General features: G+C 33.2%; 2 protein-coding genes across 3 annotated transcripts; one reads left to right on the top strand and one right to left on the bottom strand.

Annotated features, from left to right (window-relative positions):
* The first annotated feature begins 357 nt into the window (after positions 1-357).
* On the top strand, positions 358-13,041 carry Trim9 (E3 ubiquitin-protein ligase Trim9). Of its 2 annotated transcripts, XM_085203935.1 has the most exons (10): positions 358-1,260; positions 1,462-1,557; positions 2,600-2,833; positions 3,372-3,519; positions 3,699-3,725; positions 4,881-5,023; positions 5,268-5,406; positions 5,594-5,830; positions 5,995-6,167; positions 6,718-13,041. In XM_085203935.1, exons 1-10 carry the CDS (start codon positions 577-579, stop codon positions 6,850-6,852), a joined length of 2,016 nt encoding a protein of 671 aa, XP_085060061.1. In that variant the 5' UTR covers positions 358-576; the 3' UTR covers positions 6,853-13,041. The 2 variants fall into 2 exon arrangements, with proteins under 2 accessions (XP_085060061.1, XP_085060062.1); XM_085203936.1 differs by lacking the exon at positions 3,699-3,725.
* On the bottom strand, positions 11,918-19,001 carry me31B (ATP-dependent RNA helicase me31b). The gene is made up of 8 exons (XM_085203937.1): positions 18,843-19,001; positions 18,216-18,425; positions 18,054-18,135; positions 17,765-17,971; positions 17,355-17,526; positions 15,876-16,026; positions 15,365-15,560; positions 11,918-14,529 (listed from the first exon to the last, which is right to left on the bottom strand). Exons 2-8 carry the CDS (start codon positions 18,275-18,277, stop codon positions 14,080-14,082), a joined length of 1,320 nt encoding a protein of 439 aa, XP_085060063.1. The 5' UTR covers positions 18,278-18,425; positions 18,843-19,001; the 3' UTR covers positions 11,918-14,079.
* Between the last annotated feature and the right edge of the window lie 527 nt (positions 19,002-19,528).

The raw sequence follows: 19,528 nt of genomic DNA, 5'->3' as shown, positions 1-19,528 counted from the left end.
GCAGACTCCAGATCCAGAAGCACTTTTTGTGTCTGTGTCGCCGTCGGTGTAGTGCTCTTGGAGTCTACCGTATTATCAACAATAAAATAAAATAAAAACAAAACTTTAGAATTAAAACAAAAATCTAAAATTTATTGAACATTTCAAACATTAGGGAAAAACACATTATATGTCCCAATATTTTTTGACAATCGACTGTAAAAAATCGATTATGTGGCCCAGCTGACATCGATGTTACTATGTTTACTTAATGCAACAACGATGTTAAAACATCGATATTTTAAATGCTAAGATCGATGTTCATCGAAAATCGATGATCCTCGGGCATCCCTAGTCCATACTCCATATCCCCCATCTGTGTCCTCCATATCCATTCCATACGTTATCTGTAATACTTTGAGTGTTGTTCTAGTTTTTGTAATTTATTTTTTATTTTTCCACTAACTTTGTTGCTGTGGTTTATTCTTAATAACAACTTTTACGATATAAAATAGTTCATAATGTTTCGTATCAATCGAGTTAATAGCGAAACATAGCTATGTAGTTAAAATAGAAAAATACTAAATTACAGTCAAAATGGAAGAGGAATTAAGGTGTTTTATATGTAAAGAATTTTATAAAGAGCCAGTACTGCTTCCTTGTGGACATGCACTGTGTCGAGTGTGTGCTGCAGGCTTACAAATTCATGTACACGATGGTGATAATTCCTCAACTGTAACAAACGACTATCAAGAGGCTGATAAAGCATCTGTTTCAAGTGAGACAGATAGTGGTGTCGTTTGCGGATCAAGGCCTAATAGTTACGCAGGCACCCCTGCCGTCTCATCATATGTATCAGCAGCATTTACTATAACATGTCCATTATGCAATAAACAAGTATTTTTAGATGAAAATGGAGCTGAAGGTCTTCCACCATTTCGAGTAATGCGAACGATTGTGGAACGTTTTGGTGGAATAAGTATAGCTCCTCCTGCTGAAGAAGCATGTCAAATGTGTGAAGGAGAAAGACGTGCTGCTGTTGTGCGATGTGAACAATGTTCAGTTCGTTACTGTGCTAGTTGTAGAGATGCGTGGCATCCTACAAGAGGGCCACTGGCACAACATGAGCTTAGAACACTAGGAACTACTTGTACAGATCATGGATCAGTACCTGTGCTATATTGTAACACTTGCCTTCTTCCTATTTGTCAAAGATGTCTCGTTGAGAGACATTCTGGGCATGAAACTCAACATTTGTCAACAGCAGCTAGGACTCATAAGGTAAGTTAAATGTTACTGATCCTTTACATAAGGTTTTTTTTTGTCTTTGCCACAACATGACATTGGTGAATTGATATATGCTCAACATGCTCGGACACGCCACAACCAATGCACCATACTGAAGCAAACATAAGATATGCCACTGCCACAATGGATTCAATTTCTTTCTATATATTACAAAGGAATTCTTTTCTTTTTCAGACTGAATTATCACAAACACTTCATCAGTTATCTGAAGAAGCCAAGGCAATGACTGAATATATTCAACTAGTCAAAGGATCAGGAGACAAAATAAATGCATGTATCTTTTATACTTCAACTCTTTTGTACATTCTTGTAAAGATTTGATGATAATTCTAGACAGGCCAAGAATGCACACTATAGAGTAATCACAATACAATATCTTTTTGTTATGCACTTCATATATTATACTTCACACTGCATCTCTAGTGGAACTGTCAGAGAGAATGGAGCGCCAAATTCTACTTCTGCTACTCTGCTCTTTCGCCTCTGATAGTGGATGTCATCAACCTCTTCATACAGGCCTTCCAGAGGTTCCTCATGCTTTTTACATGACCTTCCTCCAGTATCTTTGACTGAGGTCTCCTACCTCTCTTACTACACTTTTCCATCATAGATTTTTATTATGCAATTATGCAAAATATATATTTAAATTAATTTGGCTCCTGATTTATGTTCACTTTAAAATAAACTAGATTACAACTGCTTATTATACACATTTCGTAGATTAGTAGTATTTAAAAATATATAATATTAAAACTTAAAAAGAACCCACCACTAAAAAGAATGTAAAGTATGACCTATGTTTTCCAATTATAATTTTTGCTTTCATTTTAAGTTTGATGCATTATGACATGAGTGACTAATTTATTATATGAACCACATATATATTGTGGTGCAGCAGCACAATGTATGACTGTAAACACAAAGGTTGTAGGTTTGATTCCACTTAATTATTAGAATTAAGATTATTACTACAATTATTTTCTTTGTCAAGATTTCCAAAATAAATTCCAGTCTGGGTTCTGCTATTAAGTTTCAGGTGTAAAAATAAATTTAAAAAACAAAAGCTTTTAATTTCTTGCATCCTCAGTTTGTTACATTAAATAAAGTCTTGAGTATTGGTGGGGTAGTAGTTATTTATTTTATTATTTTCTGCAAAAACCCATCTATAGGTGGCTTCTTAAAACAATGCCTAATTTTGCTATGATTGGACTTTTGGGTCCAACTCATTCTTAATTATTGTTGTGGTCTTCAATTAGATTATTTTCAACAAAACCATTATATAAAACATTTAAATGATCTATTACGCCAATAGGAATCGTGTGAAGAGTTAGAAAGACAAATAGACCAGGCATGTGCAGAAATTACCCGAGCCATTGAGAGGAGGAGAGATGAGCTAGTTAGAGCGGCGCATAATACTAAATCTCAAGCTGTTGCAAACATGAGATCTCTAACGTCACAGGCTGCACAAAAACTGCGCGAAGCTACGGCTTTACTGCATTTTTCAATTGAAGCTCTGAAGGAATCTGACCATGCTGCATTCTTACAAGTATGTAAATAAGATATACTAAAACTTTGTTACTACTGTACATATATATCAAACTACTGTACATACATATATATAAATATCAAAATACTTTTAACTTATAGAATTTTGTTAAAACACATTTCAAAATAAAGTTAAATGTTTCATTTCATTGATTGCAGTATTATTTTGTATATATAAAAGAATAAATGTCAATGATTTTTTTTTTTTATTTTAAGATTGTAAGTTTTCTGTAAAATACATTTTTTATAATTTGTTTACTATTTAGTTTATTGGTTAGACATTCTATATAGGAAGTTTAGATATTTTTTTATATAAGTTTAATTAAATCAAAGTATTATATATGTACACACATTTTTCTGTAACCATCTATCTGGTAACAAGCCAAAGCGCGGCATTGATTACCATTCAACACGCATGTCTCCGAAATTGGGCGGAACGTGCAAAACATGGTGTCTTCTCCAAACCTTAAAATTAGGTTCCCTCTGCCACCCTGCTTTATGAGGGGTACAGCGTGAAGCTCAAAAAACTTTGTTAACAGGTGGGTAAAATATTATCGGCTCGGGCGCAAGAAACTACGTCGGGACTACGTTCGTCGTTAGATGCGCCGCCCTCACCGCCCGCCCTCACGCTCGATATCGAGCCCGTTATACGCACCGTCAATACTATGAACTTTGTCGAGTGCATACGTGAGTATGGTCTTCCACTACAGTATTGTGTATAATAATCATTTATTAAATATATATTTTTATGTTTATAATCATTTATAGTGTCGGGTTTTTTTTTTGTTTCGATTAATAATAAATAGTTGTATGTATTTTTAATAGAGCTTATGTCATTATATTTATTCCTGTTATTTGGAATGCAGCACCAGAAAAGGAAATGAAGACATCAGGTAATATAGTTAAAAAATAATAATTTGAGAACATTTTTTTATTCAATATAAATAAAAATATTAATTATATTACAATATAATAATATAACGATATAAAAATATAACATACAAAAGCAAAAACATGTACATACGGGAACAAAACCAGTGCAAAGTAACCACAAATGTAGATTGTATGATGTTGTAAATTATAACTGATTATGTCATTAGCGGTTCCATGAAATATAACTATGTATATGTTTTAATGTTAAGAACATTATCGCAAATCATGTTGAAATCATTACAAATAAAGATAATATTATCAATGTTATATATTGAAAATGGATAATAATAGAATGTCGATAATGCCCACTGACCCACTTCACAGTACCGTTTAACTATTTTGTAATTACCGGCAAATATCTCTAATAATACAAGGCGTGTTGTTTTTACTGTTTATTTTCATAATGATTACTTACTAGTTTCTTTCTTTCATTATGTTATTAGTATTACCAATTAATGCATATTTTGGTATCGACCTTTCGTTGTTCAAATATCACGTCATAGAGAATACAATAAAATAATTACTATAAAAAATGTCTTATTTATTATTTTCACTGACAATTATGGTTTTACTTCGCTTTTATTAATTTCACCTGTCGTGGTCTTGTGGCAGAAGGCACTCGAGGGAATGAAATATTTTCATTTCCTCGCTCTGGTAACAAGTCAAAGCGCGGCGTTGAGTTGCGCCACTAAAAACGCACGGATAACAAGAAAAAACTTTTAATCGTGTTATTAGGGTTCCATACCCAAATGGTAAGACCCTAAGACTTCTTTGTCCATCCGTCTGTTTTTTTGTCTATCTGCTTGTCGCTCGGCTGGGCTGTAATCTTATGAACTGTGATAGAAAATTGAAATTTTCAGATTATGTTTTTCTGTTGCCGCTATAACAACGAATACTTCAAAATACTTAAAATATTCACAGAATGTTTGTTTTTTGATGAGACAATGTAATTATATATCTTACATCTACACATATTAAATCTCTGAAGTCTTCTTAAGTAATAATTTAAATAATATACTATTTATAGTATATTATTGCTCTTGCTCTTTAGAGCAATTATGATCAACTGTAAATACAACGGATCTAATGGATTAATAGTTTCGAACGTATTTCAGCGCCCGGCGCGCCCGAGATGGCGGTGGAGGCATGCGCGGCGCGTGGTTGCTCGTGCACGCTGGCGTGGCGCGCGCCCGCCGCGCCTCGAGCCGTGCGCGGGTACGTGCTCGAGCTGGACGACGGGCTCGGCGGGCCGTTTAGGGTGAGTGTTGTGTGATGTGCGTGTCAGCTACACACTATGGTTAAAGATATTGGATAAGTACTTGTTTTATATAAATGGGATATAATAATAAAAATCATTTTCGTTAAAATACCAGTGGCTTAGAATTTTTTAATTACTTAATTTTTTATGTAAATAAAAAACAGTGATACACATTGTTCACCCATCTGCTCAGCGAAGTAGTGCAGCTATACGTTTTACAAGACTTAAATATTTTTTTTTTTAGGAGGTCTACTGCGGTCGGGAAACTGTATGTACCATCGACGGACTCCACTACGCGTCATTATACAGCGCTCGGGTGAAAGCTTTCAATGGCGCCGGTGAGGGGCCGTACAGTGAAGTAATCGGTCTACAAACATCTCCTGGTAGGTCAAAATGTTATGTCAAAGTTAACTAATTTTGATTCATTGTTACAAAGTTTTACGTGTCTACGTTATGTTAATAATTACTGTGAAAACCATTTTTTTATGTAAACTGTGATCGATATAAACTCCACCTTTATAAAATCTGACGATGCTCGTTTCTATGATTATAATTGTAATTTGGTTGCAGTGGCGTGGTTCACGTGGGATGCGCGCTGCGGCGGGCGCGGCGTGGAGGGCGGGCTCAGCATCGGCGCGGAAGGGCTGAGTGCGCGCGCGGGTGGCTGGCAGGCGCGCGTGGCGCTGGCGGACGCGCCGCTCGCGCGCGGCACCCACTACTGGCGCCTGCGCATCGACCACTACGACGGCGACGCCGACCCCGCCTTCGGTATCGCGCGCGCAGACGTCGCCCGCGACAAGATGCTCGGTCAGTTGGCGGTGATTGTTAACTGAATAAGATTCAGTGCATTGACCACTACGACTTCTTCCCTTCGATATAGTGCATGATGCCGCCACAAAAAATAATACAAATAGATAAAAAATAAAATGAATTGTAACATTATTTAGTAATTTCGTTTGCCTCACACACAGGAAGCGACGCGCTGGGCTGGGCGATGTACATCGATGGGTCGCGGTCGTGGTTCGTGCACGGCGGCGCGCACGGAGGGCGCGCGGCGGGTGGCGTGGCGGCGGGCGCGAGCGTGGGCGTGTTGCTCGACCTCACGCGCGGTACGCTGCGGTTTACCGTCGATGATCGACCACAGGTTACTTCTTTATCATTTTTACGATTCCGTACACTAAATAAAAAACGGAGGAACCTTTATATGGTCACTTTGCTGTCCGTCTGTTACGATCATTTATCTCAAGATCGCGTGAAGGTATAAAAGCATCAAATATCTAGTCCATCAGCCCCCCGAGCAAAAGATTGAACCCACGACCATCGCTCTCACAGCCTCGCGCGGTCTCCTGAGTTACTATAATCTCAATTAAAGGTTATTGCATATGAACATAATTTATTAAGGATAATTTACAAATAGAGGCCAGTAGTGGCACAGGGACACAAAATTTGACTGTAAAATCGACTGGTTGTGGGTTCGATCCACACTCGACGAAATGAAATTTTTACATTTTCATTTCTTCGCTCTAATGTCGAAGCAAAGCGCGGCTTTGAATTCCACCACTCAACACGCAATGCCTCGGCAGAAAGTGGGAAGCACAGTGCTTTAACACTAGGTTCCCTTTGCCTACCTCGCTGTGTGCGGGATATAGCGTGAAGCCGATTTATATATATATAATGAATTCCTTATGAACCAGGGTGACATAGCGTTCACGGGGCTGCGCGGTGCGTTCTACCCAGCGGTATCGCTGAACCGCGGCGTGGCCGTCACGCTGCAGCCGGGCCTGCCCCCGCCGCCCGACCTGCTGCTGTCCAACCCCACTGTTGAATGATCAACGAGCGTCGGTATAGACCTTTGGCGCTTGAACGGTTTCCAAAAATCCCGCGCCTTTAAGGAATATATAATAATAGGATTTGGCTGAACATAGTCAAGTCATAGTTGTAACATAGTCAAGCAACTTGGGAGATTTTGATTTTGCCTTCCCTACTATATGTGCGATACACAGTGAAGCTTAAAAACTTTATGGGCTAAAAAACTTTTTACTCATACAAGGTTAAAAAATCTCTTTATATTGCAATAAAAGCCTACGAAATCTTTTTTTGACGTTATTAGTCGAACCAAATGCAATGAGCCATGAAACTTTAATACTATTCAAACGCAAACGATTTGTTATAACATTATTTGAATATATCTATATGCTTTATGTTTATAGCTTCACTGTTCACGCAATATCCCGCATATAGCAGGATAGACAGAGGAAACCCCCACTTACCTCCCAATTTTCCGGACATTGCGTAATACCCCAATGCTGCGCTTTGTCTTGTTACTAGAGCGAAGAAATAACAATCGTACTCTCGGATAAGAATCGAACCTACGTCGCGCTTACAATGAGACGCTGTTTCGGTCTAAATACTGTGTTAAAAAAATAAATTATTAGATATAACTATAAAAGTTGAAATTATATAATTCATACAGGTAATCTTAATTAGAAAATTAATGAGCTTTATATACTTATATACCGTTAATTGCCCCGTTTTATGTTTTGTACAAAAGCAAAATATTCGCTTATCTATATAATTATAGTACTCCAACTGCTACAAATATAATTTTTGTCCGCCTTATTATTTTTATATAGTTTAAGTAAGTATACTATAAACTTAATTTTTTATTTGTCGATTTTCCTACTTTTATGTATATTTTTTGCATATGCCTTTAGAAGGAATTTTCAGTGCTACAATTTATCGTGGCAACTATAAAAATATTAGTAATAGTAGTAATTTGAATTGAATACAATTCGTTGTTTAAGATTTTGCCTATTAATGTTGTAAATTCATAGGATTACCATTTGAGTCAATAAAATGAAGAAGATTTAACGTTGAATTCTGTTCCGTCTTCTATAAATCTTAAGTCGTACTGTCATAGTGAAACTTTAATGGCCGTCCTTGTATCGCATTTCATAAAAATAAATTAAATTGGCCTATTTAAAAAAACGGACTAGTCATGATAATATTTTAATTACATTTAAAAATTATGAATCTAAATAAATATAATTTAGTCAGGAATCAATCTATGTTCTTTGGCAGCCTTCATGAGTCGTTACAACATTTTTCAATAAATTTTATTTTATTTTATAATGGTCGTAATTAAAACAAAATTGAATATCATTATCATATCTAGTGCAAAATTCATTTCATTGTGTAAATAATGAATATTGTATACTACTTAAAGTAAGAATCATATATTTTTTATGTTAACTTGTTAACTGTGTATAAATTAAAGGCGTATACATTAATATATTAACGTTACAATTCAAATCAGCTTTTTTAAATAATTGGACAAGTAATTACAATGGTTTGATAAAACATATTTATTTTAATTTTTATTATTTAAATAAGTATTGCTTTATAACATTTATGCATGTATTTAAATATAATTTTGTATTAAGCCATCAAATCCTACTAAATTTTTTTTATATTATAAATGTGAAAGTTTGTCAGTATTAATATTTTTTCCACTTACATCAAAATAATACACATGCTACAATTTATAAAAAAATATATAATTTGGCTATAATATAACAACAATATTTTTCTATATTTTGTGACGCTTAACAAACACAGTCATGTCACGGCCAATCAGCTTCACGCTGTAAAGATTAAACATTAAATAATAGAGAGATCAGTAGAAATAAAAATAAATAATTTCTCATTTGGTATGATGTATTTCAACGTTGGCACTGACTAAATGTCTTTTATTATACGTGTTTAATGCATATATTTAAATGTTATTCTACAACTAGCAACCCGTTCGCGTTTTCGCCTGCTTGCACTACACAATTATTTATTTACTATTCTGTATTACTTTTGTATTTTAATAATATTATTATTTTAAAGACAATACATACAAACTTAAATTTCAACCAACTCAATAAATCACTTATTTTGTAGCAATTACTAAGTAAAATTGAAATAAAACAAACAGTTAATGTTATTGGAAGCTTATAAAAATACAATAGTGAAAACTGCATTTAAATCTGTCAAGCCATTTCTCAGATTCTCGTGCACAAAACGCACAGATGAACTGATAAAACAATGTTTTGGGTTCTATACATTAATAAATGCATCAATTAAAAGGTTTTCTTATATGTCATCCATGTACAGAAGTACTTAAATGGCAAAAATATTCAAGAAAACGAAATTCTACAATGTACTTAAATTGCATTAAGTCTTCTAAAATCCAAAATGGCCAATGATGTTTTAACTTATTGTCAATTTTATTAACTTCTTAAATTTTATTGTTAATCATATCATAATAATGTAAGTGGATACTTTAAACTTGTCATGTAGACGTGTTTGTTTGCGATTCATAAAGTTTACGAACGCATTGTAGATAGGTAGATAGCCGTTAGAAACAAATTTAATGTTTATAACGACGTAACATAACTAGGATTTTTTACTAATATAGATTTTTACGAATTAATTTAATTATTACGAAGAAAAATAATAACATTGTTTGTAATAGAGTGCGTGGTTTATATAGCATAGATTCCACTTAGTATTGTAAGAATAATTACTTGTTTATTTCAAACGACAATAGCCTGTAATTTTAAAGTCAATTTATTTTATAAATAAAAAAAAATGATAGATTCATATGTATGTACATATTTATCCTTAATAACTTTAGGCATGGGCGTAGGATGGAGGATGGGGAGTGGTCCTTCTTCTTTTTAAAGAATAAAAAACCTTAAAATTGAAGGACGTTTATATTTTCTATATTTTCTTTACTTAATTGCATTTTTCCATCTGCAGAAAATAACGCCCATGTCTTTAGGGGTACCTGATGATGCAACTAAAATATTCCGTTTCCCACCTGATATTTAAATACTTTCGAATATTTTTTACGTGATGTTTTGAGTTTACGATTTTGTCAAGGACTAACGTATTATGTATATTTTTCGTTAAGTGTGCTTCTAATAATAAGATTGATTTGTTCTTAAGATGTTTTGTCTTTTTCACATTTACAGAAAAATAAAATGGCATACATATTATAAATAATTTTATCAGGATTTTTTGTTTGTACAATTTAATGCGCACAAACAATTAATTTGCTTATGAGAACAGAAATAATATCTAATTGATATTCACAGAAAGGATTGTATTTTTTCTTTTATAATTTTATATAAGTTGTACTTAAATATTGACACATTAATGACATAAATTTGACTGAAAAGCTTATATTAAAAAACGTATATTTACATGAATATTTATTTTCCTACAACTTTTCCATTTTATTTAGAAATTACCTGCTACTGAATTTACAAAACTATGATACTATTAATTAATATTTAAGTGTTGTGTACTATAGTTTATTCTTTCTAATAGTGAGTGCAATCATTTTTTATTTATTCTAACTGTTCAGTTTTATTTTGTATAGAGTGATCTACTTATTTCGTATTTGAAATTATATTACACTAATTTTAAATAATTAGACCAGTCAATAAAATGACATTATAACACTGCGGGTTGGGCGACACCTCCGCGTAGAAATTGAACCCATTACTATATACTCCACTTTTACCGTTTACATAGGTCACAGGGGTTTATAGTGAAACAAACGCAAGCACGTATGCAAAGGTCACAACGCGTCGACGGCCCTGCGTATTCTCGGCAAAAAAAAGTCCTAGCGCAAAGAGCCATATATGAACAATTTATGTTCCGTCTCTTTGTCACTCTCTCTGTTCGTCTGTCTGAAATTATAATCTATAGAAACGCAACATTTGGAACACATTAAAAAGTTCTAAGTCAATCTAATAGTTAAATAAGTTAAGCCGCGTCCAAACAAGGTACTTATGGTTCACATATACTTAATTAAGGAATTTGACAAGAAGTGAGAATTTATAAATAAAGGAAAATATCCGAAAATTAGTAGGTAATTTAAAGAAGTCAAAAAAACTTTTCTTAACATATACTTATTCGTTGTTAGTTTCATACAAAGTGAGTTCATATTTGACTTGAATAGGTAATGTTAACATTTAATTAAATACTAATTACGAAAATTGATTTCATTTAGGATTTTCTTTAAATAAACAAAATATGTTTAAGATTCAGTAACGCAGTGGTTTTACACCTTTTATTAATGTTTTAAGAAAACGTGAATTTCACGGTACAACTACGCTATCAGCATTAGTGTTTTATTTTGTACTTCTACAATTATTCATATTAACGGACACTTTTTTGTTTTGAGAATATAGCGTAGTCTTGAAAAATAAAGATAGGCTTTAGAACGTAGCTGGTTCCTCTGCTAGTGGTATTATTGGGCAGTTAATTAGTTAGTTACCTACCTATAAGTTAAATAAGCTATAACATTTTACGCCATATCTAATCTATATACATAAAATCGAAAGGTCACTCACTCATCACGAAATCTCAGAAACTACAAGTGCTAGGAATCTCAAATTTTGCATAGGACTTACTTATAGGACGTAGGTGCTCGCTAAGACGGGAATTTGCAATATTCGACTTCTAAGGGGTTGTTTTTGGGGTCGAAAGTTTGTATGAAACTTCGTTACTACAAATGCTATGATTCTCAAATTTTGCATAGACGTCACTAGGACGTAGTCATGGAGACAGAAATTAATAATAACATAGTTCACGCGGGTGAAATCGCGAGCGGACCGCTAATATACTATATCTTTATGGTATTAAGTCGATAGTTATGTCAATAATTGGTTGTGAACAGCCTATTTACGTGTATAGTCTCTTACTCCCGTTCCTACGCACCGATTACAACCATAAGGAACTCACGTCATTTTATTTATCGTTTCGCCACCATCTTTCTACGCAAATAATAGTACAATATTAAGTATAAATAAAGAAGGGTAATTTAAACTACGAAAATTTTGTGAAGAGTTTAATTTTGGCCCATTTTTCAACAAGAATATATTTTTGTTTAAAGAGGAAAAACAAATTGATATATAGGAATTATTTTTTCATATTTCCCAGCACACATGTTTCGTCTAGTGAATATTTTTACAATTTACATAAATTTAACTTAATACACATGATTTCCAAACAGTTGGTTTTGTATACATAAATTTTTCTTCTTTAGGCATTATCTAAATGTCAATATAACAATTTTAGATAAAAATAAATTAACAAAAAAATGGGTATTGGTATATGTGCCAATATGAAAAATAACAATTGATTTTAGCCCTTTACTTTTGTATATAGAGCATGATTTGAATTTTAAATAGTGATATAAAACTGTATGATATGCAATTGCAAAGTACTTGAATTTAAACAGTTGACATTTCCTAACAATTTGGCAATGTAAAATGATTTAAAAATAACCTTAAATTTGTTTGTACTAGTTCGTAATCCACTTTAAAATAACATTGAACCCTAGTTCCTATTCACAACATCCGAAATTCAATCTGATATAACGAAAATAGCGGAAGACAAATTACGGCAATTTTCCGCATCCATTACCACCATATATTATTATAAAACACATTTTAGCTTACTTTTAGTTTATATCAAGGAAATGTTTACATCTCAATCTAGACGTGTCGTTATTCTTGTCTATAACTTTTTAAAATTCAAAAATGCATTAAAATTATTGTACATCATTACTGCAATGTTTATGATAAGATTCTTTCATATACGAAATTCACGCGTCTCTCTTAGAATCTTATAACCACAACATATATCATGCCTGATGAAACTAATATCACAGATATACAGGTTTTTGACAATCAATTTTACAGAATAAAAGAGTATTATTGTAAATTAGGAATACAATGAAGAATTTACATAATCAAGCAGTAAACTGAAGGAAGATTTCAAGGTTTTTAATTTAATTTTAAGTGTGCAAGAAATAACAAATAAACTAAATAAATATTCTCAGTATCGGCAGGCAATTATTAGTCTTCTAAAAGTATTTTATTAAAGCATGTGACCAAATCAGTAACTCTTCACGTTACATCCCGAATTTTGAAGACCCCCCCCCTCTATCCCCCCCCAAAGAGCATGATAGGTTAATTGAACACAAATGCTCTTTCTATTCCCAATAAGCAGAGCAATGTTCATAATGCAAACCGTAATATCATGAATTAATTCCTCCACTTTGTTAAATAGTCACAGTTATAAAAATTTAATTTTTTTTACCATCTCTCTTGTAGCACAAAGGGTCGACAGGGGTGCAAATAGTATTGTTTTGAAAATATCTTTTGCAAATAAAAACGAAGTATAAAATATATCTTTCCTTGTTACTGTACAACCCATTTATGATTCAAGATACTTTTCTTCTAATAATACTGTGACTTTACCGCTTATAAAAAAAAAGAAAATTAGTAAATCAGGTTAAAACAGCATTGACTTCAAGTCTAAACAAATAATTACAAAACGGGTATCTCATATAATTTATTTCGAGTGCCCGCTTGATTATTATAAATTTTTGTCGAAACATTGCTTTAACCTGATTCCTTACAACGGTTTGAAGTATATAGTTATTGTTTCAAGCGGCCAGAAACAACACTTTTGATGCTGATTTAAGTAAAATGTCTTAGATTTTTTTTGATGAGTTCTATTTAAGCTAGTCTTTAAACACCTACCCATACCCAGTGCTAATATATTTATATTACTAATTTTGAGTAAAAATAAACTAGTGCTAGCTCAAATGCATCTGTATGGGTAGGGGAAGCATTCCACATCATCAAAAGTCTATCACAATTTATGTTAAGATCACCGACAAATTTAGATAGACTCTCACAAGAAGTAGGATATAGAGATAAATATTTTACGCTTTAACAATCGTAGGAAACCGCGCACAGAATCCAATATGGACAACGAGCGCAATGCCTTTCGTAAGTCCCGATGTTTATGTACACATTTAAAAATAGCCCTTATCAGGTTCAAAAGTCTCACGATAAACTATATACACGCACATTTCGTTACAATAAATTCATTACACTTTACAAATGAGTTTTTTGTTTTTGCATATTAATTCTATCTTTCACCAAGTCAGCAAGTCCAAGGGGCGGCGCGTGCGCGTGGCGGCGTTACTTATCGGAGTCGTCCTCGAGCGTGCGCGCCACGTACAGCGCGGGGTCGATGACCTTCGGTATGGGTTTGATCTCCGTGCCCAGCTCCTGCTCGATGCGGTGCAGCGCGAAGCGATCCTCGTACGTGATAAGGTTGATGGCGATACCGAGATGCCCAAAGCGGCCCGAGCGGCCGATGCGGTGCAGGTAGGTCTCAGCCATGCGCGGGAAGTCGAAGTTGATGACCACGTTGACGGCCTGCACGTCTATGCCGCGCGTGAACAGGTCTGAGCACACCAGGTTGCGGCAAAGGCCAGCGCGGAAGTCGTGGAACACGCGGTTGCGGTGCGCCTGCGCCATGCGCGCGTGTATGTAGTAGCAGCAGTAGCCCAGCTCCGTGATCTTCTTGGCCAGCAGCTCCACGCGTTGAGTGGAGTTGCAGAATATGATGGACTGATTGATTTGTAACTGTCAACAAATTGAATATTAGATGCCATCAAGTTAAGGTGGTGGTGGAGATAGGCAGATTGTGACATCGAGTGAAAATGGGTGGTAGTCCTAAACTTGGAAAATTATATTTCAAAATATAGAATAATTCCAGAACTGCTGTTTTGAACTTAATAACATCTAGATGTAAAAGTGCAAAGTGATGACATAAATCGACCAGCGGTGGACAAAGATGGAGGAGGTGTCAAAAATCATAAAGATTGTTATTTTTTCCCTGGAAGGAAGGAACAACAACCCCCTCCACCACATATACAGCCAGACACAGTCCTTCTGCATCACAATGGCTTATACACAAAAATTTCATGTATTGTTTGAATATTATAGTTGAAAATCTAACAAACCTTACAAAAAAGAATTTGAATCAATATAAATTTACATCTATTAATACTGGTGAACAGACTTTGTGCCACACTGCAAGTCTCAACAATCATTAATTGAACAAACAGTAGACTATTGTGCCACTATGGATGTGTTTACAAAACACAAATCCTGTACCTCTTTATCTTTATGAGAATAGATAACCATCTATTAGATCTCAGATTACAAAGCAAAGTTTAAGTCATTTTGTCTTATACAAAACAATAATTTGCTCATTCCTATTGTGGGGCAATGGCTCAGTGACAGTTGTGGGGTTGATTCTCACTCGGAGGAATGAATTATTTTCTCAACACAGCCTGGTATAGAGTTCTGCCATTCAATGCATGCAAATGCATATTCTTTCTGCAGGGTATACAATGGAAAGCTAAAAAAATATAATTTTATAAAGGAACAAACAGTATGTTAGTAATTCACAAACCTTTGAAAATAATGTATTTAAACAATGCACTTTTTGCCTCTCCTGTACAAATGCATAGTACTGTGTGACTCCTTTCAAAGTGAGCTCCTCCATGAGATTAATCTCATATGGTTCTCTTAAATGTTTTTCCATAAACTGTTTAACACTTAGTGGAAATGTTGCAGAGAACAACAATATTTGACGTTCTTTGGGTAGCCTAAAAGTTTTTAATAAAAATTATTTTTTACCAAGAAAACTGTGAACCGAAAACAAACTATAGAAACTTTAATTCATGTATATTCATTGCAAAAACTGCTTCAAGGAAATAGTCAAATTATAAGAACTTCTCTTGTGGCCATTATGGAGCAGTGGGAGCAGCATCTGACTTTAAATGCCGCTCAACATGCACTATCCCAAAAAAATCGGCTGAAGTTTTGGAATGGAGTATCTTAACACTAACCCTCTGCCTACTCTCCTATATATACAGGATATAGGGTATGAAATATATCCATTAAAATAACTAGAAACTAACCGTGAAATAACTGTATCCAGCATGCCTTTAAAATCTTGAGAAAGCAGCTTATCTGCTTCATCAAGTACCAGCATCCGACATTGCTCCATCTTTGCTACTTGTTTGTCCATGAGATCAATCATACGCCCTGGGGTGGCTATTATTACCTGAACTGATATAATTAATAATTTTTTAATAATTTTCGTCAAAACACTCCCATTTTACTCAAACTAACAGTGGTACTATTTACTTTTACCATTTTGAAATATAAAAATATTATATTTTAATAAAAAAAGGGAATGTCCCTACGTTCCCTGCTGTATGCTGATTAAATATTATTTTATTTATAAATAAAATAATCTATATATTATATATATATAGATTATTTTATTTATAAATAAAATAATCTATATATTATATATAGGGCATTTATGCATTATTTTTCATAGAAATTTATATTTAGCTATTTCTAAATCAAAAACTTTAAATCAATAATTAATGATTTCTGTAAGGTAGTGGTGGTGGTGGCGAATCTCAGAATCGGCTTAACCGATTTAGATGCGCTTTTCACTATTGGAATTTAACAAGCTTCCGAAAACATGTAGGGTTTATTTTATTACAATCAGTCCATAAATAAAACAGTAATGTCGATTTAAAGTACTTAGTTCGACAAATTTGCTGATTGCTGTAATTTTTATTTTATACAACTGTTTTACTGAATTAACTGAATCTTTACTTTTCAATTTCTTTAACAATATTTCTATTTCAAGAGGGCGTAGCCCCGCACGGGCCCACTAGAATATAATAAATATATTGACATATAATATTTTTTTATTCTATAGATAACAAATTACTTATTAAGAAAACATAAAAAATAATTATGTAGCAGAGATTTGAACCTGTGCTCTTGGAAAGCTTCCAAGCACTCTGACTATGCCATATCTTCTCAACAAGCTACATTGAAAATCTTATACACTTGTTACAACAAAAAATACTTATTTAGAGAATATATAAAAATTCATGTTTTCTAAATAAGTATCTTTCTTTTTTAAGTGAGGAATAACACTTTAAATACATTAAAAAATACATTTAATAAATAGCTCTCTCTTGCCAAATGATAATTCTGATCTTAGGGTAGTGAACATTTGTGAAAAACTCCGTTTTGAATTATTATTGTATACAATGTTGACTTCCTATTAAATAAATAAATAAATAAATAAACTCCCTACAAAGATGTTAACAACATAAATAAGATGTAACAAGTGTATAAGAATTTTGACATAGCTTGATGAGAATGTATGGTTTCTAGTTAGAGGGCTTGTGTTGTTCCTTGTGGGTTCCAATTCCATTACATTCAAATTTTCATATGATTTCTATATAAGTATTTTTCTTTCCTAAGTATAGCAAAACCCTTTAAATACATTTAAAAAAAGTAAACAAAATATTAGTATATGAAGATATTAATATAAGTAAATAATAAGATGTGGTACACATCCTTACCATTTTGATAAATACGCATTATGTCATCCCTCAGATTTGTACCACCCGTGGTGACCATAACACGAATGTCTGTGTGTTTCGCTAGCTCAATACATATTTGAGATGTTTGTAGTGCTAGCTCTCTAGTAGGTACCACAATTAAAGCCTGTATACAATCCTTTTTTGGATCCACCTATAAAATATATAAATAAATGGTCAATACAATATGTATATACCATTTAATGATGTAATAAAAGAAAATTTTATCAGTACTGTTTTTTCTCACTTATATGAAAGTGAAGGGGAATCCAAAAGTATCATCATTTTAACATTACCATTTTTTTTTAATTAAATTTAGAAAATGTATTGGTTATCATGCTTTTATAAATTACACACAAAGATATTAAATGTTTAAGTTGTTTTTTTCATACTTGTTCTAAGACTGGAATACAATAGGCGCCTGTCTTGCCTGTACCATTCTTGGCCCTTGCTAATACGTCTTTACCACTAAGTGCAATAGGAATTGAAGCCTCTTGAATCGGGGATGGTTTTTCCCAACCCTTTTCAAAAATTCCCATAAGTATTTCCCGTTTTAAACAAAATTCTTCAAATTCATTTCCTCTTGTGTCTGTCACATCCTATTATAAATAAATAATAGAAAAAAATAATTATAAGCAACAATGATAATTAACATAAAATGAGGGTATTTTCAAAACTTACACTGGTTTTAATTCGTCTGTCTTTGGGGGGTAGTTTTAATTTTGCTTTCCACCCAATATCATCCACTGTTTTATCGACATCTCTGTAATAACGAAAAATATAAGCTAAAGAGAAAGTATACAAGCTAAAACAAAGAGTAAATAAATATCATTTTCTACTTACCCTTTCTGATTGGTCATGTTTCCGACGTGATTACTGGTGCTAATTCTATTTTCGGTCATCATTTTGCCAAATATGCCCCTCAAGGGGTCAAACTTAGAAATTTAAGAAGTCTTTATTAAAGTCCAACACTAAACAAATTTCACAAGTCACTTTTAAACACATAAGCTACTTTAGAAGTATATCACGTTCACTAACTTTGTCCGGAAATATCTGTAACAAAGAAGGCAAATTATTAAATCAATTCTCGATAAGAACCAAAGAGAAGAGATTACGAGACGCGTCAACAAGCAATGTATACCTATCAACATATACATATACTAAATGAAGCGATATAACTAAAACAATATTAAAAATAAAAAGTAACTAAATTAATGTAGGCAAAGGTAAGTTCTTGTACACAAAAAGCATTAAGATCTTATTTGAATTCACCAGTAGATGATGAAGATTACGAACGATTAAATTTACAAACGAACTACTATATTTAATATGGCCGCTCTAAATTGAATTTCATAATTGTAAATTCTTACTCTTATGGCGTAAATTCTTAAAAATGAAAAATATAGTAAGTTACAATAGTTTACAATAATAATGAGATGTAAGAAAAGTATTCGAATAAACAAAAATCACCTTAATAAAACTTTAAAAAAGACGACGACACTGGATACTCGACGACGACATCACAAAGTAAGCAAGCAAATGTGTTGCCATGCCATTGCCATTTTGCCAAATAAAACAATTTACTTATTTTAAATCATAGACATTGTAAACTTTGATCAAAACAACTTTATAAACTTTATAACAGATGCCAAAATTTAGTAAATACGTATAATATATATTTTACTAAAATACTTTGGTATATATTTTAATCAATTAAAAGTTTTTGACTTTTACATAATGTAAAAGAATAAAGAAAAACTTGCAGCTATAGATAAGACATTTGCATTTAACATTTACACGTTTGTTAAAGCTCTTGCAAGCTATCGAAAGCCAGGCCAAATAAGGCCCTATGCAGACGCTTGTGATGGTCAACGCTTGGCAAACTTTCATAAAAATGTAAATTTGGTGATCGTTCATCGATGGCAGTTACTACTTTCATGAAGATTTATAAGATGGGCTCATTAATTTTCAAATAATTATACCAATTTTTAATACATTTTAACTCGTTTAATAAAGGGCTAGTTGCGGCGCAAGAGCGCAAGTGTGCGAGTGATTTTAGGTTCGGTCCCCACTCAAAGTAATGAAATATATAAAAAATGGAATGAGAAAATAGCTTCCTTTTCATGAACCAGGCCTAGTAACGCAAATGCGTCATC

The sequence above is a fragment of the Heliconius melpomene genome, chromosome 19, assembly GCF_056956725.1.
Source record: "Heliconius melpomene rosina isolate 202511_hmr_F chromosome 19, ASM5695672v1, whole genome shotgun sequence".
Taxonomy (NCBI): Eukaryota; Metazoa; Arthropoda; class Insecta; order Lepidoptera; family Nymphalidae; genus Heliconius; species Heliconius melpomene.
The sequence above is the reverse complement of the archived record's forward strand: the minus strand, read 5'-3'. Positions and strand labels throughout refer to the sequence as shown.